This window comes from Drosophila simulans, chromosome 3R (assembly GCF_016746395.2).
Source record: "Drosophila simulans strain w501 chromosome 3R, Prin_Dsim_3.1, whole genome shotgun sequence".
Lineage (NCBI taxonomy): Eukaryota > Metazoa > Arthropoda > Insecta > Diptera > Drosophilidae > Drosophila > Drosophila simulans.
In genome coordinates this window covers 26,419,017-26,440,401 of record NC_052523.2, presented here as the reverse complement: position 1 = coordinate 26,440,401, position 21,385 = coordinate 26,419,017, and the positions used below count along the sequence as shown (strand labels likewise).

The window sequence follows — 21,385 nt, the reverse complement described above, 5'->3', positions numbered from 1 at the left end:
TCCTCATCGCTTGCTTTAATAACTCCAATTAGCTTGTAATTACATCGATGACAGCTTAAGTGACCATTTCTGAAAGTTCTGCAATTATTATTGAAAAATTCCCAGGAAAAGGAATGAATCATATATATTCTAAATAAATTCTGCTCATTGTGGTATTTTCACAGTGTCTTCAGCTAATCGAAGTGATAAGGCAAATATTCAATACGAGATGACGGACTGGACAGACTGCCAGCCTTGATGTCTCCATTGAGCGCTGCTCATCAGCCTCACCTTTCCCATAATCCACATCCACATCCACCTGGGTTGACATTTGGCATCTCTGTTTATGGAGGCAGAAAACCGAGGCAAGTTCAACAACATTTCAATGTCGGTCGCTGGGTCTCCACTGTCTCCCCTGCACTGTCTTCTTTCTGCTTTCTGTCTTCTGGGCCCCTCTCTTTCAATCATTCTCAATGTCTGTCAGTACATGTCTTCGTCTCTGTCCGTCCGCTTGTCCGTTTGTCCTTGCGTCTCCTTTTTGCAGAGCGACAAGGACGGCGCCGACATTATCCTGTGCCTGTCTCATCCAGGCGACAAACCTAACGACGGGAAATGCCCAAATCACCTACACACACCACAGCTGTTCGGCAGAAAGAGATGGCCTGAGGGCGAGCGAAAGAGACATAACCGCAATAAGTTGATGAGGAAAATTGAAATTAAATTTTCCCCACAAAATGCCATTCAAAACTGACTACCGAAAAAAAACCATAAGCGTTTGGGTCAATGAACTGACTTATCGAAATAACAGAACGGTGCTTCAATAAAATAACCTTTTAATCGTTAAGAACCTACCGATAAACACGATAACATTTTCATTAAATTTGATTATCGAACGATAATTCTCTAAGTGAGTTTCTGCCAGCACCACTATTTTGTTGCCCACAATTGTAAATTTGTATACTTACTTATTAGAAATATGTTTTTGTCACTGCCTCGAAGGCATTTAATTAAGCATACCAAACGACAAGGGGATAAGAAGCAACATGGAGGAAAAGTCGTACACATAATTATTCATTTTCATTGTGCACTTTGGAGGCACTTGAGCAAATTTTGTGCAATTTGCACCACGCAAAAGTGCAGAAATTGAAATAAATGGATGATAAGCAAAGGGGGCAAGTTGAGGAAGAAGGGGAAGCAGGGGGGTGATGGTGGGTGGTGAGTGGGGCATAAATGAAGTGGAGTACTCAATGTTTGTCTGGCCGCTGCAGCAGCAATGCAAGCAGCAGCAGCAGCAGCAACAACAACTGCAGCGGTGTCTGCAACATGTTGCCATGACAATGACTGTCGACGTTTGGCGCCGTCTGGCAAACACACACAACTCACACACACAGAGTCAACCGAACGCAGACAGACACAACACAATGCATATCAAATGCTTAAATGACAACAGCAACATCAGCAATTGCACTGAGAAAATAGGAGTTTAATGCTTAGTAAAACTAATATACAAAAGTGGTATTCAAAACGCAAGAAGAGTCTGTTGCAATAACTTCAAATATTGTCCTTAACAATGAGCCACCTTGCCTCCAATTTTCCGCACTGTGCAGTGCGAAGAAGTGGCAGTGGCATCAACTGGGGGGAGGAAAAGCGGGAAAAGCGGCAAAAGTGGCGTAGCCCCCCGCAAGACAGTTACAATAAATGTCATGTTTAAGGCAGTCAAGCGACGCACATCACTCCTCAAGGAGAGCAGACGACGGCCAGCCAAACTCCATCAGCAACATCCGCGCACAGTAACAACAATGGCAACAACTTTGGCAAACATGGCCCGAAGCAATTCCACTCGCACCTGAGTGGGCGTAGACATGTCTGAGATGGAGAACTTTTGCATAAATTTGCCGGCTTTAATAAAATTTAATTCCGAGCGGAATTTGCACATTGCAACGAACGTAACAGCCGCCTAGCATATGCCAAATTTTTTGCACTCCTTTGAGAGAGCGCGTTTTTATGTGGCAGACTGCATAAATTTTGGGCCTGTCCAGTGGCGCCCCATCAACTGAATTTTTGCCTCCGCTGGAATTCGGCTCAAAATTCGCTGACACTGGCAAAGAACTGCGAGCGGAAAACTCTTGGCGCACAGAATGTGCAGCCATCAATCTGGAAAAGTGTCGCCACTAAAAAATGAGACTAAGCTGATACCCTTTCCAAATGCTATGTCCTTAAATTCCCAGTCTGCTTCCCCTTTATGCGAAACTTGTCAACTTATCTTCAAGCATCGTATATAATTTCCTGTTAAGAGCATCTAAAATTGGTGTACCAAACCCATAAGTGAGTGCCTGTCGTTTCCCTTCAAATTTTGAGTTTGACAACAGCTCGGGAAAATTTCCGCCAGCCAGAAGCAAGAGGAAATGCCGTGATGTGTAGTGTCAGTTTTGGAATGGGAAGGCGAATAGAAAAAATGATCGCAAACATCGGCAACGAACATTTATTTATTTCTATTCAAATTTGAAAAATAAAAACTCAGACTGCGATTGCGATTTCGGAGCAAAAAGCACAGACAGACACACATGGCGGTGCTGCGCTCATCAATCATTTATATAAAAACTTATTTTCTTGCTTAAAGTTCGCCAGAGACAAAGATTGATTGGCATATTAAAAACGCGCCGAAAACAGAGCAGATCTCGCCTGAATCATCGGACACGCCCCTCTAAAACAAATATGAAAAGGATTAAGGAAGAGCCGAAACAATTAGCAGATGTGCACAGCTCGAATTGAAGTTCAATCCCCGGAGCTGTGTTGTTAATTATAATTATAGCTGCCTCGCTTTTTTACGCTCTTTTCCGACGCAAATCCCTTGACAGCCAAAATGTCGACAGCTGATTGGGAAAAAGGTTAAGACCCCAGCCCCAGAAGTCTATGATATGCTGATTAAAAAATCAGCGAGGCGTTGCAACAACCCTTTCGGGAATCATTGAGTGGCACAGCAAATTGCTGGATGATTAACAAGTTGACTTGTCTTAATTATGACGAACCGCGGACCGGTTTTACTATTTTTTTGTGTTTCTGATCCGTTTTGTTTGACTTGGGGATTATTACTCGATCCTAAATCCTTTGGGCAAACAGGAAAAACTTTGCCGGGCAAACTTGAAATTTTAGTTTTCTATTTCTGTTCCAGAGTTCACTTTAAGCCCGGCTAAAAACTTCTAACCGTCAAATCCTAGACACTTTGTTTAAACAAAAACGAAATTCACTGGGTAGGTGGGGTTGCATGGCGTTTTGAATGGCATTAAATATTTATAAATTCAATACGAAATGCAATTCGGAATGCATGCCAAAAAGGAGCAGCCAGAGATTGAATTGTAAAGTTTTTAAAAGCAATTCGCTGCCAGACAATGCCTTCTCTTTCTGCATTTTGGCTGCTGCGTGCAGACATCGCATAAGTTGGCCAAAAGGGAAATGGCGAGACCAGCTGCGCTGCACATACAGATACAGATACATTCGCCAGATACAATTTTGGCTACGCAAAACGTATTCAAAGCTCTCCCGGGTGGCAGAAAACCGAAAGACAGGTGAGTTCGCAGGATTTCCCCCAATTGTCCTGCTGCAAATTCGCCCTTGCCACTCGGTCTGCTGCTTATGAAATATTCAAGGCGCACTCCAAGGACTTGTGCAGCCACGTACATACATACATGTTATGATTTCATGAGTTCTGACCAGGATGGAGATGGGTTCGCTTCGGTTTGACAACCGCAAATGGTGCAGCAGCTCGCCTTGGAGGCTCGCTAATTGCCACTTCAAGCAATTCCCAGCCCAGACCTGCGGCTCCAAATCGGTTTTACTCGGTTCAATAGCCGTGTGCCCGCCTCAACCACAAGCCCAATCATATATATCAATCGGAGGGAGCAGCAACAATGGGATTCAACCGAGCATAATCCACAACAATGTGCAGTTCGAAGGGTTTAAGCGGGCCCAATCTCGGAATCCAATGACTGGCGGGGCACCGAAAGAAATTTAATATTTTTCATTACTTTATTTCGAACTGGATATTATTAAATTTATTTTTCGTGTGTGGTAATTTTCTCAGTGGAGTGGCGTACAATTGAAATCAACTTACACTTGAGCCAACCATCTCATCATCTCCCTTACTCCCACAACCATGAAATTGTTTGGCTGGGCATTACACCGAGTGTAAACAGAAATCCGAAACAATTCCGCTGGGGAATCGGGGTAATATAGGAGCCTCTACAGAAGGGAATAATGCAGCAGAGTGCGGGAGAGGGGGAGGCCCCCTGGAAAAGCTGAATGAGAGGCGGCGCAGATTGAAAGATAAGCAGCAGGCCCAAAGACTTTTCCCCTTGATTGGCTTTCAATGCACTCATTCACAATCGAAGATGAAGTGCACTGAGAAAATAGAATAGCGCTGTTTCGATTAATATATATATAGTTCAAATAATACACTTCTTCCCACTGCTTTTGAGTTGTTTTTGTCGCGCTACTACTCATGTGACTGCAAAAACAGCTTAGACAATGAATATTTGTATTTTTCTACGCTGCATTTTCCGGGAATTCTAGCTCAGCTTGACAGCCTCCGCTGACCAGCTGGAAATGATCTAATCCGGCGAAAAAATAAACCGGCAAGTCGAGAACCATCTACTTGTACTTCTAAACCGAGGCATATCCAATTGCAAGTTTGTCAAGTCAGGCAGATACAGATTTGTTTGCCTGTCCTTCCAGGAAGGCGGGCGGATTCGATTCAAGTTGAGCCAACTTTGCGGTTTCTCAATGACTGAATCTGAATAGGCGACGCGGTGAATGGGTGTGCGGGTAAATACCCTAGGACTGACTGCTGCATACATATTTATTCATGGACATAACTCACCTTGACTTGATAAGAATTCAAACGAGTCTTTGGCAGCAAATTGAACGACGAAAAGTCCAGGCGACGCGAAAAGATCCCATTGCAGCCAGATGTGGAGCTGGAAAGAATCGTTGAGAAAAATGCATAAATCAGAAAAAGATAGATAAGCGCATATAAATGTGAATGCACAAATTCCTCTAAATAAAAATGTAAATTCTCTGACAGCTGGAAAATTGCAAATATGACAGGCGAGCGGAAATTCCTCCAGTTTCCAATTCGAATTCGAATTCGAACTCGAATTCAAGCCGGATGCAATGGCGATAAGGATTTCCCTCGCCAAACTGTGCGCTTATGTAAATATTGGTATGTATATATATTTATATATTGGCCGAAAGCCACGTAACTTGGCAATATTCTGACTAATCGAATACTACGTGACTCTCTGTATAATGAAATTTCTATTCTTTTACTTTGCCCACTTTTACTGACGTCAGAGGGGCCAAAATAAAATAAGAACAAATGTTGCTCAAATGGCCTTAAAAGCTTAGGAATGACATTATAAAATTAAAACAAATAAAATTATTTTTAAATCCCTCAAGCTTTTTCAGGGGGCGCTGGGAATTTTTGCCATATTTTCCTTTCAGCTTTTTATATGGCCTACGGCCAAAGCAAAAGCAAACGCAAATAAAGTTATCAACAATGGCCAATATAAGGCGAAAAAAATCTAGAGAAATATACAATAAAATTAACAAGAAAAACGAAAACGAAAGCAAACAGAAAATGTGCAAAAGCAGTGAGAGAAGAAACGACATGGGACAAACAGTCGAATTCATTTGCTGACCTTGACATTGAATAGATTTCGTTTGGCTTTGTTTCGTTTTTTCTGTTTTTTGTTGTTTACCCCCTCCGGTTTATTTAAATTTTAATTTTATTTCTACAGCTCTTATCAACTGCCGAGAGGGGGGAGGGGACCCCCACTTAGCTCGTGTGGAATTTCAACTTATCTACAACAACAACAAAACAAATACCTTATCTGGTTGCTGGACGCGAAAGCTGAGCCATTAGAAATGCTATAATACGCTGTTTATTTACACCTTGACTTCGATTATATAACATAAACAAAGCAGACCGAATGTCGCGTCATTTGCGAGTTAGTCATCGACTTGTGCTAATCAGCAGAGCGCTGCAAATTTGTAATTTATTTTTAAAACAATTACAGGCGGTGAGGAAATTCAATTTCGAAAGGTTAATTAAGCCAAGCGCTCCACTCTCCTCAGCCAGCCAACCACCCAACCACCCACAACTTTTGCCCGTCGAGCGGTTTCTGCTAATTTGGGCAATATGAATTTTAATTCGAATCGAAAAACACAGCTGCTGGTCAGTTCAGATCGCTCCGATCGTTCAGATCGCTATTCATATTGAATGTGCTCGACCCGGTCTTTATTGTTTGCTTATTTTATTGATCGGATCTCGCACTCCAGATCGAGATGTGCACGGCTAATGAATTTTAATGGCCCAAATGCGTTGCTCTGGCCTTCCCACCGCCTATTATTGTTCATTTTTGGCCCGAACACGTGCGCTCTGCTCTTTCTTTAGCTGTAGAGTCGAAAAAACGAAGGAGCTCCCAATCAAAGCGATCTCAATTTTTATGAGTGTACCCTTTCTTTATTGGGGCGCACAACGTGCCAGAATAAATCGAACATCGTATTTGGATGGGCTATGAATTGATCGAAATTATTCGGTCAGCGAATTATGGATTATAATCACACTGCAAAGGCGGATTCAATGGTTGTTTAATAGGCAGTAAAGTGTGCTCGAAATTTACCATCGTAAATAGAGACAAGCACTTTCCAACACTACTGATTATAATGACTTCGATTTTTAACTTCATAGCCAGCCCATTTTCAAATCAAGCACCTCGTTTAAGTAGAGTGTAAGATTGTTTCATATTTCGATACTATTACTATGGCCGACTTTTGCATTCATTTCGAAATCTATGAGTCAGATCCGCCTCCTGTCAGCTCCAGCTATATAGCTTATAGCATATAGCTGTCATTGGAACAATCAATGGGCATTGGATTGGGGGCTGGCCGGTTCTTCCTGTCTGGAATTTGGACTTGAATCGAGTTGAATGTGATGTGCAGACACAGCTGGCGAAGTCCGAGTGGCGGAATCAGAAACCAGGTCCAACCAAATTCGAGACCCATGAATACGCTGTAATTTATAGGCGGCGTCGCTTCCGTCGCCTGTCAAATTGAATGAGCCAAATGAGTTGAGCAGCCAAGACAAAGGCGTTTCAAATTAGAATACCAAACATTATCACATGTTCCGAGCAGCTGACTCCGACCTTGAATGGACGAAAAAAAAAAATGATACACAAGCGAAACTGAAGTGCCATATAAGCTATTTTGTAGCCAAATATTTGTTCTTATGTGGCTGAAAGTCGTATAATTTTCTTGACACCCCTATTTAAATAGAGTGACCATGGCGCACTTTGAAGCAGTCTTTGGTGCAGTGTTACCTTCCCCTTTGCAACACACACTTTTTTAGTATGGGATCTTTGATCTGACGAGGCCTTTGGCCTGCTGTCAAACAAGAGATGAAATGTCGGGGAACCTGGCTAAAATCCTGTTGCTGCTGCGTGAATCTGCGGGCGGGATGCTTTTTCATAGCGCTTTTCGAGATTTTCGCATCGTTCCTGGGGTTCTTTGTTGGCGAAGGTAAGCGGAGGTAAGCTCTGCTTTTATTTTTCATAATCTAGAGAATATAAATTGGTTAATCTTTATATTCCTACTAACAGATGGTCGTCTGTTCTTAATTGCCCGAGTTGCCTATATGGTGCACTTCCTTGGAGCGATTTTTCTGATGATGAGCAGTATCTTGGTATGTAATCACCTCGGCAAGTCCACTCTCTGATCCCATATCATCTCTTACAGCAGATCGAATTTCTGGTGATCATCTATCTGGTAACAGATATAATCCACCTTATCTTTTGTAGCGCCTTTATAATCGATTATGCATTAAGTTGTAGCTTCTGCACTTTTGAATCGATTCCGGTATTCTTCACCCTAGGTAAGTGAATGGTTTCTTTGACCAAATTCAATTGACAAGCCAATTATTTCCTTCAGCTTTTAGCCTTTATTTTTGGATAGTGGCATTTTTCTATTGGCGACGCCTTCTCTGGGAACACAATCCCGAAAACGACGACTGAGGTGAAGGGGTATCGTTAATTCTGGATCTTGAGTGTTTATTCTGCGCCTTTGTGTTGGATTAGCGCTATGTACTTTTTCTGTTTTGGCCTTAATTTCACACTAATTTGTAAATTTGCCTTTAATGCCAAAGACAAAGAGAAAAACGAAAAGAGCAAAGTTCCGCAAATTGTTTGTACAGAGAAATATATTTTGTATTCACTACGATGGAAGCAGTAAATGAATTGCAGGCAATCGGAATTGCAGAAGGGAATACTACTATTCCACTGTTTTCCTTCTCGGAGGAGTGGAAACCCAATCACTTCATTCCCGGGCAATTTTCAATCACGTGCTAAGTGCTGCCAGACAGAAAAGAGTCGATTTGTCTGCCCTGCCACGTTAGCATGCAATGCAAGTCGAGAGGGGGAAACTCGGAAAATTGGAGGAAAAACTGGAGCTGATTTGTGTGCTGCATAATTTTTCGTGCCACAAAAGTAGCGGGGGTCGGGGGGCGAGGGTGCCCATCAAGTGGCAAAACTATTTGCCCTATCACGTACAAATTAAAAATGTGAAATGTTTCAATTTCTGTCTCGGGTCTCGGGGATTGCCTCACACAAAACAAAAACAACGGCGAGCTCCACTTCAACTTCGATTGTGGATCCCCCGCTCCTCTGTGAGCCCCACCATCCGTTGGTTTATGTAAATTCATTTGCGGTGACTTTGCTTTGGCGCCCAATTAGTTTAATTTATGCAAATACAGCGCGGGCCACTGACAGTGCGTGGCAAAAATATAAGTCAACGGATGTGGGGAGCCTGCGGTGGCCATAATCGATAATCGGGTGATTGGTTAATTTAGCGGCCGAAAGTGTTCAATGTACCACTCGAAAAGGCCATTAATCGATTATGAAGAACCGTTTAATTTGGGAAAATCGATATTGTGAGTGAGCGATAATTTTTTGTACGAAAGTCAGTCATATTGAAAACGTGCTGTACATTCATCTGTTTACTTCGCATTAAAAACATTTTCCCACAAGTTACATTCACTGTTATGGTTTTAGCCTTATATTTCTGTTACCAACTGTCTCTCTATGATACTCATATCTCGAGGCCCGCTAAATTTAGACGTGTCTCCAAGCAGCTGCCTCGACGAATTTAATGGTTTTCATGTTTGTCGATGTTTTGCCGGTCAAACGTAGCTCTGCTTCGATTGGAACTGATCTCATTTTGGTCGTTTTGACCACAACATCACAAACTTCAACTTCATTTGCATGGACAGATCGGCGCTTCTTTGGGTCAGCTCTTTCTTCCGATGGGTTTGGCCTCCAAGCAAATGTCACAGCTGCGATGGCAATTGATCGATAAATTGCCAAATTCTGGGCGCCGCCAATTGCGAGTCTATCTTTTCTGTTTTTATTTCCCAGTACCTGTCCGTGCGATTCTTCCAAGCGCTTCAAATTGTCGTTGAGATTTGTACATTTGATAATTTGATTGCGATTGCTATTGCTGTTATTTGTTGCCTTTTGGAACGACCACACCTCTCAATAAATTAGACACTGCCCAAAATGCGCGACCAATGCAAAAAAAAAAAAAAAAAAAATAATAAAAATAATAATGGCAAATGTAAATAGACGAGCGTCGTACACAGTTTTCGTGCAATAGCCGCTTCTCACGTTTTTCCCATAAACAACTGGCTGTGGGCCACAGCCCTGCCCCTCTTCTCACCTGCATTTCGGTTTTAAATATAAAAAGCAATAAATGTGTATTTCTTTGTTTGGAGCTGCTGCTGCTGCTTCTGGTTATTGATTAAGTCTGGCCGCCCTCCTTCTTGGGCCACGCCCCTTCATTTGATTGAACTTTTCCCTAAGCGAGGTAGATATTGGAAAACTGCAGTAGGCCAAACAAAGATAAATCAATGCAAAAAGCAGGAGATTGGACTTGGTAAAAAATAGCACTTCAAATGGCAAAGTTGGCACCGCAAGCGTCGAATCAATATCGAAATGAGTTTTCATCCCGCGCCGAAAAGGCAAATCAAATTAAATAAGAAAACGAAGTTGACTTTCATTTCTCTGTTACCAAATTTTCCCCTTTATTATGATTTTTCATTTTGCCTTGTTAGCTTGGGTGCGGTTTGTTTTTTATATTTTCCCAGGCTCTAAACACGCACCCCCTACAAAGAAATAAAATAAATAAAATCCCACAGCAATTTATTAACATTTAAATCGAATTTTTCCTTATCGCATTTCCATGTACTGGACATAAAAAAAAAATCTACAAAACTTATATGAAATGCAATACAATAATGTGCAATCTCTTCTGTAATAGAAACCATCATAAAGTTTGCACACAATAAGTGAAACCAAAAATTATCAAAATTACTAAAGTCCCAACTAAACGATATTATTAATGTCTGAGCATAGTCAAAGAATTATTAATTAAAAACTCCTCTTTTCTACGTTCAATTACTTCCCCAATCAGTCCTTTTTATCGACTGCCTACTGTATTGAAATCTGAGCCAGGCAAAATACTGACCGCATCGCAACGCAAGATCAGCGGCGAGTGCAAATTGATTAATGGATGCTAAATATTTAAAACATTTTCCAGTTGCCTGTGTAAAGCGAAACCATGAAAAGCTGCCGCTGCGTTTGTTGCTGTTATTAATTGTTGTAGTTTATGCCTTAAAACGGTAACCAGTTTAGTTGAACCAGCCCCCCAACCAGCCAGAGCAAAGCAAAGCAAACTGAACCCGGCCAAAATGACTATCGCATCTGTTCGATCTCAGCAAACGATCTTAAATTGCAGTGGAAAATGGAAACAAACTTTAGCTTCGCTTAATTGCGCAAATTTAGCCAAGAGGCTCTGATTTAATCCATGGAAATAGCAAATGTTAATCATGTGGGTTGTGTCTTACGTCTTGTGGCTTGGATCTTGCACAAACAGACAGACAGACAGATATACGAGCCCATTGCTTGCCACACATTCGCCTTTGTTCCAAGTACGAAGCGGGCAAATTAATTAATAAAATACAAAATACAAAACCGGGGGAGCAAGCAAAAGTAATGGAGAAAAATGAAACAAATCGAAATAAGCATAAACAATGCTGAGCTAATTAAAGCAGCAGCCCAGCAACAGCAAATGCCAGGCTAGACCGACGACCCACATCAAAAGCTAATCATTTTCATTTTCGAAGCGGTTATGATCGAACATAGAAATACTCAGTAGTGAAATGTAAAAGGCTCTCATAACAGATAGGAAATTGGCGGATTCAATAAAGTTGTTATAATTGTTTATAAGCAATAGTGTTACATGTTGGCTTTGCAAACCATCAGACCTTCTCTCACACCCACTACCACTCACAATAATAAAATGGAAACTGTTGCACTTGAAGCGCAACGTGGTAACATAAATCATGGCAAAAAGTCATTCTACGGCAATTCCAAATCGGAATCCACCGCAAAGGCCAAGTGCTGGGTGGTGAGAGGGGAGGGGCGGACAAGCCACGCATGAACTCGGTCTGAACCTGGCCTGAACTTTAAGCCCAGTAGCAATTGTTGGGGGAGGGCGTGTGCCAACAGTCGACGGCCACTAAACAAATGGCAAAAGCTGAATGCACGGCAAGCAATGAATTATAATTTGAGATACATTGGTATTTTCAAGATGAAAATTTAAAAGATACAACTAGAAAATATACCATAATGACTGTATATACTACATATACAGTTGATATTTTTTAGTATTTAGTATTTTTTCGCAGTGCACCCAGTCATGATTTAATAGGTAAATCAAGTTGACGAGCGTTAAACACTGGCTAGAAAGTAAACTAGTTCTAGGATCTGCAGCTCCGAAAGAGCAACAGGGCAGCACCTTCTGGGTGCGCTGGTCTCCTTCCTTTCCGGCACGAACTAAAACTTTAAGCCGGGCCAAAATGCAATGGGCCAGCAGTCGGGGGAATATAGAGGCTTTAATGCCTTTCCCGGCCACTGCGAAGAGTGCAAGAAACCCATAAATTAGCCGGAGTGTGCCTTATCCATGTGTGTGCGGTGCGGTGTGATGGGATGGAATGGGATGGTATGGAATGGGATGGTGCTCCATCTGAGTTTGTGGTCAAATAAATAGAAAATTAGCCAGACATTGGCCAGCCGAGCAGCAAAAGCACAAGAAGCGAACAAATAATGTGGATGTTGCAGCGGCATAAAGAGAGCCATAACAACAACATAAAAACGCCAGCAACACAAACAACGTCGCACATTAGTCTATAGATATATATGTACAAGTAGAGTCTAGAATTCTGGAACTGAAACCGAAACTTTGGAGGCAGAGGCAACAGCTCATTGCCGCTAATTAATTGCGAGCGGTCAGGCGGGGCCCACAAAAAGAGGTGTTTGCAGAAAATGAAATGAAATAAAATAAAGTCTAGCGACTGATAGGGGCTCCTATAAATTTGCCAGCGTCAGCAGCTGCTGGTCAGGAATTTAGGGCTCCTCCAGCTGGAGCAAAATCAAGACGAACCGATGAAAGGTCATGAATGGCAAGTGAATGTTTGTGGACTTTATTATAACCCGAAACGGTCATGGTTACTGCTCAGACTATATCTAATCCTTTTTCAATCTTACCTAATTTTCAGGCCTCACCCCAATATGAATCACATAAATAAAAAAAAAAACGTATAATACTTGTAAATATTTTCTACACTCGCGTGTTAATCGCAAACAAATTAAAACTAATACTGCAAGCCAGACTCATATGAGAAATGAGGCGCAAACGAGGAGGAGGGCAGGCAGCTGGTAATGAAAATGCCACAAAATTCCCATAATGCATTTCGTGGCTGTCTAGGAGACAACTTCGACTTCACGCTGCGCTACACAAAAACACTAAAAAATAAAACCGAAAAAAAGAGCTGTGAAAAGTCTCATTACTTTGGACAAATATGCAGTGCTGGTTGTTGGGGCAAATGTGCAAAGTTGCCAAGTTTCGGGGGGCCAAACTAAACGGCGAGGGCAGCAGCAACTAGACCGCAGCAGCTCGCGTGTTTTGCGGTGGCAAGTTCATAGATCTGCCACATATGTAGCATGCACATACAGATACATATGCATATGTATATGGAGCAGGCTGGCCAGGCGGCAACTGTGACTTGATCCCTTTTCACTGCTTCTCATGCCACACGCACAGTTTTTGCAATTAAAATGGATTTGCTGGCTCTTTTGCAAGACAGCACACAACATACAACACATACAACATCCAACACACACAGCACATGTGGGGACACATTTTTTCCAGAGGCGTCAAATTAATTGCCACAACTTTTGCCAGCCACTAACATTTTATTTCGCATTCAAATGTTTCAATGGAGGAGGGGCAAGGGACGAACAGATCGATGGGCAACATGTGTAAGCCAGGCCCAGATACATTTGAATATTATTTACTGCCAAATTAATGCCTTTCTTAGTTCGTTGAGCAAACTCATGTAATTACACTTAAGCCAAGAACTTCGTGAGAAAGAAAAACATTTGCATACTAATGTATGTATTAACTGGAGTTACAAGGGTTATTTAATTTAAGAACAGTCGTTAGGACGTGCCCTTGTGTGTTCCTCGATCATTTCTTTGCCATCTAAACTGTAAGCCCAATATTTGGGTATTAGTAGCCTGTTCTCCTTGACTGAATTTGCCAGCAAATCTGCCAAATTTTGAAGTTTGTTTGCACTTCGCGGAATTCGTGGTCAATAAATATTTGCGTGGCTCAAACAGGGGATAGCAAATATCTGGGAATGCTCGGGGAGACTCCCATGCGTAATACCAGTTGGTAGATCTTTGCGCAAATAGCAACCAGGAGAAGGTCGAGCCCAAGCACGCAAAGCCTCAGATTCGATGTGTATCTTTGAGATACGTGTCTGCAGTATCTGTATCTCATGACAAATTGAGCTGTCAGCGGCGACTCTTTGAGTCCGGCAAACTTCCTCGATAAATCAATGTATTTTTCGTTACTTTTGAACGGCCAAAGTTGTATCTGTGAGTACCGCCAAGTGCAAATAGCAGAGAAATATTCAAAAATAATTGGAAACATGTCTGCGAAGCTGAAATCTCATCGCGAGTGCCCACATTAATTCTAATTGGCAATATTTTTTCAGTGCTCCGTCGATTTACGTTTGTTTCATTTTTGTTTTGTGTGTTTTTGAGTTTTTTGTGCGCCTAACTATTTCTTTGGGACGCCGATGCCGATGCCGATAGACAAAGGCACGATTCGAGGTGATTTGAACTCCACCCATTTTCAATCCACATTTTCAGAGTTTTGTGCAACTGACACTTGACATGCCAACGAGGGGCGGGATTGAGGACTCTAAATGAATGCACTCGTTTGATTTATGCATTCAATTAAGCACGACTACAGTGCGTAGGAAAACTGTAAGCGGTTTCGAAACACGAAGCCAAACACATTTACTTTGTTAGCCATCATGGAGCGATATAATTGCACTTTCTTATCGTTAAAGTTAAAAAACATATTTCAATTATAAAAATTAAGTGAACATAAGTTTATTCCTCTTAAAAACGTGTTGTGAAACGAAATCCGAAATCGGATTCCTTTGGATAATAGGATATGTTTGCCAACACTTTAGCAGGCATCAATCAGCAAGCCATAAACGTCTTTACAGCCATGTCTCGCACTGTACGAAACAACGCCATTCCAAGCAAATCGGTCTTAAACTTTAATTGCAATTATCCAATAGACAAACTCCTTAAAATGTGCTCATATTTTCTGAATCATGTTTCGTACTTATTTACTATGTGTGTTACAAAATCGTTTTCATGTGCCTTTCTTCTCGTGGCTTTCAAACAACATTATTGTTGGCCAGGCCAGTGGCATTGTTATATTACTGCCACCGACCGTCTGGCTTATTTATGACCGCCAAGCTTAGGCTTAGATTTTTAATTAATTCAAGGCTTTTACGGCACGTTCCCCGCACTTCTCGCGCATAATTGTGTAATTGTTGTCTGTGGTCAGCCAACGCATATTGTTTGTTGCTGGCATGGTATATAAAATAAGGCAACAGCAACCACCTCCCCTTTTGGGCTGAGTCATCAGCACCTCATCGCCACGCAATTTGTTACGTGGGCGTTGGCGTGAAAATTCTGGGCTAAAATACTGCGGAAAATGTCAGCGTGTCGGCGGAAAATTGTGGGAATTCCCTTTCGCGGGGGTCACAGTGCATTTACTATTTCCTCTGCCAGCCAGATTGCAATTAAAATTCATTAGCGAGCGGACGGCCAAAAGTAAAACAAACGAAATTAGTCGAGTCACAAGGCAAAGGCAATTCACTTAACAACGCAACACGGCAGCGAAGCCCACATGGCAGCATAATTAGACCAAAACCAAACATGTTTGCTGCCAAAACTACAAAGGCGGCTTCTTTTTACACCATTCTGTTGACAACTTTGATGGGGGAGAACAGAATGAGGGAGCAGCAACCACCACAATATGACCACAATGGGTTGGCACTATTTTCTTACCCAAGGAACCAACTTTCCAGTTAGTTACTAAATAAAAGAGTGTTTAAATTAGTTATTGATACAACATCTAACTGAAAGCATATTAAAGCTTTACCAGCTAACTAATAGACAAAAGCAGATCTAGCAACTAAGATATCTGCAGAGCACGACCAACTTTCTAACCAAATTACAGCAACCTTTTCTAAGAGTAGAAAAATATAAATAGGTACCAAAAAAAAGCAAGCAAATTTCATATGAAATATGGTCAAAAACGAAGGAGAACGGGGGGCAGGCAGTGAGACAACAGAAAGGGACTACTAAGGGCCAAATGTGTTGAGACCACAACATGTTAAGTGTTATTTATGCGGTCGGGAGATTTCTTATTAAGATAGGGCTAGACTATAAGGTCTGCACAGCTCGCTTTCCTTCCTCACCGAGCACTTCTTCTTCTTTACCTGTTAGGGCCATATAATAAATGTGGCTCAGACTTATGACAACAAAAGGGTTACTTTTTGGGGTATAAAACGCTACAAGAAATTGCCCAGAAAACAGCTGCCGGCCGAGTCGAGACTGCGAATGGGAAGCACACAATTATTTCCTTGGGGAATGTAGCGGAAATCTCTACTCAGATCGTGAATGACATAAGCCATCGCGAAGGAACAGAACATTCAATGGAAACATTTCCGAGTGCACTCACATTAAGCATACGCCGGGTATGCCCACGATAAGAAAGTAAACCCGCTGGGAAAAAGATAACGAATATGCGCAGAGCTCAAACAAAGGAGTGGGGCTGGGCGATATTTAATAAATTATTACACTTGGCTGGGGCAAAAACAAAAATAAATCATTAATAAATAAGTAAATAAACCGCTGGCACCGCTTGACATGACTAATTGAACCGGAGATCTGGGAAAAATGATTCTAGACACTAGGAAAACGCCCATGCATATCGATTCGATTCGATTCTATTTAGTGGCACCAGTGTCAAGAGCACCAGACAATGTCATCATCACAGATATGTATTATTAAGTGCACGGTGTAAAAATAGACCTCAGTCAATGCAAACCATATAATAAACTACAGAGCGTTTAATTGTTATTCAAGCAAATGAGATGAATTCACCGCCAACTAGAATATTTTCTAATTACTGCGATATTCAATTAAAGCCATCTACATACGTCTATCCTCTATTCAGATTCATTTGCGATCGATCGTTTATCGATCCAATGGATATGAATAGTGACATTTTATTAATTACGGCTAATTTGCTGCTTTCTTGCTTTTGATGCACTGCAATTAATTATATTAGTTTATTCATTCGTTTATCAAAAAAGTGACATTCTGTTAAAAAGAAGCTTCTGTTAACCAAAGCTTCAATTTCTAATAACTGTGATATTCAATACTAGAACTGACTAATTATTCAAATTCCCATTTTTCTGTGCACAAATGTTGAGCAAGTTGTCGAGTGAATCATTCGAATCATTCGTTCGTTTGATAGAGCAGCTTTATGCGATGTTGGTTTTATTGCTATTTGCCATTTTACTGTTAGAGCTACAACAAGTTGACTTAAAAGTGCATTGCAATTTCCAGCTAAACGCAGCAACAACAACAATAACCATAATAATAGTATGATGTCAGCAATTCCGAGCTGTATCAATAGAGAGAAAGAGAGGTCTGCGGTGGGGGTGGCTGCGGGAAAGAGAACGCGTTTTCATTGTGTGGGCGACAAGTTTAATTTGGTTTCATTTAAAGCTCGAGAAAGAGGAAAATATAGAGATATGTATACAACAAAAGCAAATCCTATTTTAGTATATATATGTATGCAGATAATTCGCAATAATTGTTAACAATGACGTACAGTTCGTTCGCGCGATGCCCGCTGAGGCAATTTAAATGCAAATAATTTTGTAAGAAATTTACATGGACTTAAATTTGAATATAATTACTCAAATTAGACGCCGGCAACAGCAACCAGCATATGGACAAATTGCCCGCACGGCCCACGCCCACATTTGCCCACTTGTTGAGCTTTCTACTTCATACACTTAAAAATTAATTTTGCAACAATCACACACAGGGAGCGAAAGACAAAAAGCAAAAGCAAAAGCTACACAGCAAACGAGGTTCAACAAACGCAGAATTGTGCAAAAAGCGCAAAGCAAACAAAGTAAACAACAAAAGTGGCCACAACTAGGCAATTGTTTAAGTAACGTGTAACAGAGGCACAAAAAACGAATTTATTTGCCATTGCAGCAGCAGATGATCAAAAGAAGCAGCAGCAGCAGCAAAAGTGACGCGCACAGTGGGCTGAAGTCGATTGAAAACGAAGTATATTTTAGTATATAAAAATAAAAGTAAATTTTTAAATAAATCAGTCTAAGCAAATTAAAGAGAATTAATAATAAACTACACATATATCTATATAATGTAGCTCGATTTAAACCATTTCATGCTGTTATTGTTATGCTCGATTAAGCTTGAAACCCTATTTCCCCATTCTTGCACCACTGTGCCTTTGCTACCGATCGCTAATGAAGATGATGTTGCAAAAAGAAAAAACTAACACGGGTAATAGAAAAATAACGGTCGTTGCCAGCTGCCAACTGAACATAAAAGTGGGCGTGGCGAACAAAAGCAGAAAGAGATGGCAACAGGGAGATTGCATTCGAGTTGGTGCCGAAATTGAAAGCGAATTTGCTTTCCATTTCAGCTGCAGTTTGGAAATTAACTTTAGTTTCAGGGTGACAGGTGTGCAGCGAACTAAAAAACTAATTAAAAAACCTAAGACAGCGTTTCGTTTTTTGTTCTCACGCTGTGGGGGATATGCACGAAAAATAAAATTTAAAAAAGTTACCAACACGCGCACGAAATTTTAAGCAGATTTCATATGCTAGCTATTATTATATGTGAATTTCGTTTGCCTTCTTGAGTTTTTGCTTTTCACCCACTTGCCGCAGGAAACGTGCCAAGATCGGCGCTGCCGCAGCCCCTTGAAAATAAACAAAATTAATATGCAATTAATCGCCCATCACCACAAAGGAACACGCTGCCAATACAAACACACGGCTAAAAATCACAAAAAATAAAAACAATTGCCGTACGTGCACATGTCGCTCGAAGAAGAGGAAGAGCCGCGATAAATATCTGAAACAGCTGAAAAGTCACCTACTCACGGCACAGCTCAAAAAAAAAAAATAAATAAATAAATAAATAAAAATAAAACAAGCAGGAAAAAACAAATCGAAGCAGCCCAAAAAGCTGAAAATCAACAAAATAATATCACGGGAGGAGCCGAGGAGCCGCACCCCAAAATGTGTCAAAGATCAACTGACAAAAATCGACGATGGCAATAAACAAGAAACAACTGTGTTGCACACAAAAAATACAGTGTTAACTAACAGGCAAAAAAAAAAAAAATTATATTAAAAAAATAATAATAATAATGATATGAAGATCTCTTTTTAAACATATTCTATTGATTCGCCAGATTGATTCAAAAAGTATATATCCAATCCATTTTCTTTTTTTCAGTGTTAAAATACTAAAAAGTGGAGAGGGAACTTTAAAACAGAGCAGGAAATCAACGGACAGCTAAATGCAATTGAAAACGAAACCGCAAAAATCAGAGAGAAACCCAAAAACTTGGCGCCGTGAGAATATTAATTTTGAAATGGCCAAGTTGACCGAAAACTTGTTCGCGTCACTTTATCTCATGTGAATAATCGAATTTTCTGCGGACGTAGGCGTGGGTGTGGGCGTGGCGAAAGGTTAGGCCAAGTGACCAGAAGATGGCGCCAGCCAGGGAAACCCAGGCGAAAACAATGAAAACCCATTGATCGAACAATCGCAGAACAATTGTCAATATAATTTCCCATTAATGGCTGGCTAATGAAAGGGCTCCATTCTTCTGCTCTTCCATGCAAAATCTTGTAAATGAAAGTCAAAGTTTAGCCCCGATAAGACCACGTTGTTTGCTCAAGTGCCAGCTGCAGCAGGAAGAAAAAAAATCCAACCGATAAAGTCCGGCCCCCTCGCCATTGTGTTCGCAACGCTCCTTCTTATCAAGTTGCAAGCTCGAGCCTTGAGCCTGAAAACTTACACACAGCTGTGTTTAAGTTACTAGCACCACTATACCGAATTTCACAACGATCGTGTGTGGGGGTACCAATAGTTTCCGAGTTCTGATCGATATACTCAGGATGTTGCATTCTTAGAACTCTGATTGAAAGTGCAAATGCATGTCTTTGGATCTACAATTTCACCCCAATTGCATGCATGCACATATATGTATGTACATATATGCTCGTTTATGTGACAGCTGATCTTTTCAAGTGACCCACTTAGCGTGTGCTTGTGTACTTTCCTTTTCACAGCCCTCGAAACACAACAATGCCAGCGCCTTGTGCCCGAGAAATGGAGTTTGTTTCATAAATATTTGCAGCAATCCGAGATGCCGAAACTGAAAATGAGACTCCAACAATTTTCGGCCTTTTTCCAGCGCCGTATTTTTAGAAAGTGCGTGCGTAATTGAAGTTTTAGTCGCTTGGCAAATAAATTGCCGCTGCCAAGTCAATAAATTAAGCAAAAGCAGGCGGCACAAACTCACGGCAGCGCCGACTGCGAAATTGCAAACAAAATTGCAATTGCAACTGCAACTGCACTCGAGGCGAATGAACGCAATGCAACGCTCTGCTGGCGCCGACTGCTCTGCCGGCAATGCACTTTGCCAAGGACAGATCCATTGAAAAACCGCGGAGCAGCGACAGCAACAGCGGACTGTTGCAATGACTGAGCCAGAGCACACTGAGAAAAACCAGTGGTCCCTTAGTACATTATTTAAATATGAAAATTCAGTTTAATCTTGATCATCACAACTGAGAAAAATATATGTGAATTGAATTATATTTTCCTTGTGTTTTATACATTAATTTAGGAAATAGTATCTTCTTTTAATTTAAATACATGACCAAATATTCTCAGTGCATCTGTGTGCCAATGCCTCTCCGCTTTGTGTGCGTGTAATTTATAAATATAATTAATAGAATTACACGGCGTACGAGCGTAATATTGACACTGATATCATAGGCTCTCGTCCTGTCCCCCTCACTCACTGGCTCACGGGTAGCTACTCCTCTTTCCCATAGTCGCAGTCGTAGTTTAATGCCCGCTGAAACAAAGCCCCAAGGTTGCAAGAAAAGTAAAAATAATGCAGTCGCAGCTTAAGGGAGAATAAAAGAGTAGGAGTAGTAAATAATATGCCAATAAAATTTAGTATTTAATATTCGCAGTTTTTTCCCAGCTAATTGTTATATATATTTTAAAGGCTTGAAGGTTTCACTTCAATGGGCTTGACTGTATTCAAAAATGATTCTAGGAACGGAGAATACCCCATTACCGGTAGGTAGACCACTAAGTCCGACTGCTTTGTTTTGTTACTTCACTCTGCCGCCTTTTTTATTCATTCGAGGCACGTTCAAGGCTCCCTAGTTGCCCCTACCACCAACCACCCACCCACCCACCCAACCAGTGGGCTTATCTATTTGGATTTTGGAATATTTTTTACACTTGCCACTGGTTATTTGCTAACTGGAAGTTGACAGCTAAATGGATGGTGCTTTGGCTCGATAGTTTTGCCGAAAATAAATTCAATTTCAGTTTTTGTGCATTTTTTCAATTTTCTATTTTCTTTGTTCTATCAAAATTTTTCATCAATATGCAAATCTGAGCAAAAATTGAATGTTTTTCTTTTTTTTGTTCGGCGGGTTAATTAAAAGTCATAAATTGTCGCCTAATGCAATGTGAATATTTCATAAAATCTGCTCTTTGTTGTAACTTGCGTAAAATGGGCAAAAAGAAGGTAGTAAAAAAGGGGCGTGGCGAAG

At 41.0% G+C, this 21,385-nt stretch overlaps 2 protein-coding genes across 5 annotated transcripts in view; one reads left to right on the top strand and one right to left on the bottom strand.

The window, feature by feature from the left end:
• Window positions 1-21,385, bottom strand: part of LOC6730212 (headcase protein) — a 92,098-nt gene that overhangs the window by 47,327 nt on the left and 23,386 nt on the right. The window contains 1 exon segment of the mRNA XM_016177837.3: window positions 4,856-4,952. Within this exon segment, the coding sequence (XP_016036962.1) occupies window positions 4,856-4,952 (97 nt within the window).
• Window positions 7,388-8,391, top strand: LOC27209352. Of its 4 annotated transcripts, none has more exons than XM_016184786.3 (4): window positions 7,388-7,554; window positions 7,635-7,717; window positions 7,771-7,906; window positions 7,963-8,391. In XM_016184786.3, exons 1-4 carry the CDS (start codon window positions 7,434-7,436, stop codon window positions 8,043-8,045), a joined length of 423 nt encoding a protein of 140 aa, XP_016036964.1. In that variant the 5' UTR covers window positions 7,388-7,433; the 3' UTR covers window positions 8,046-8,391. The 4 variants fall into 4 exon arrangements, with proteins under 4 accessions (XP_016036964.1, XP_016036963.1, XP_044779334.1 ...); XM_016184785.3 differs by having other exon boundaries at window positions 7,396-7,554; window positions 7,774-7,906; window positions 7,963-8,312; XM_044923399.1 differs by having other exon boundaries at window positions 7,414-7,564; window positions 7,963-8,314.

Bases quoted from the DNA above. Each gene is read 5' to 3' on its own strand.
- LOC27209352 (XM_016184786.3), top strand. From the start codon at position 7,434: ATGAAATGTCGGGGAACCTGGCTAAAATCCTGTTGCTGCTGCGTGAAT. The intron at 7,718-7,770 runs GTATGTAATCAC...CATCTCTTACAG, and splicing joins TGATGATGAGCAGTATCTTG to CAGATCGAATTTCTGGTGAT. The intron at 7,907-7,962 runs GTAAGTGAATGG...TATTTCCTTCAG, and splicing joins TCCGGTATTCTTCACCCTAG to CTTTTAGCCTTTATTTTTGG.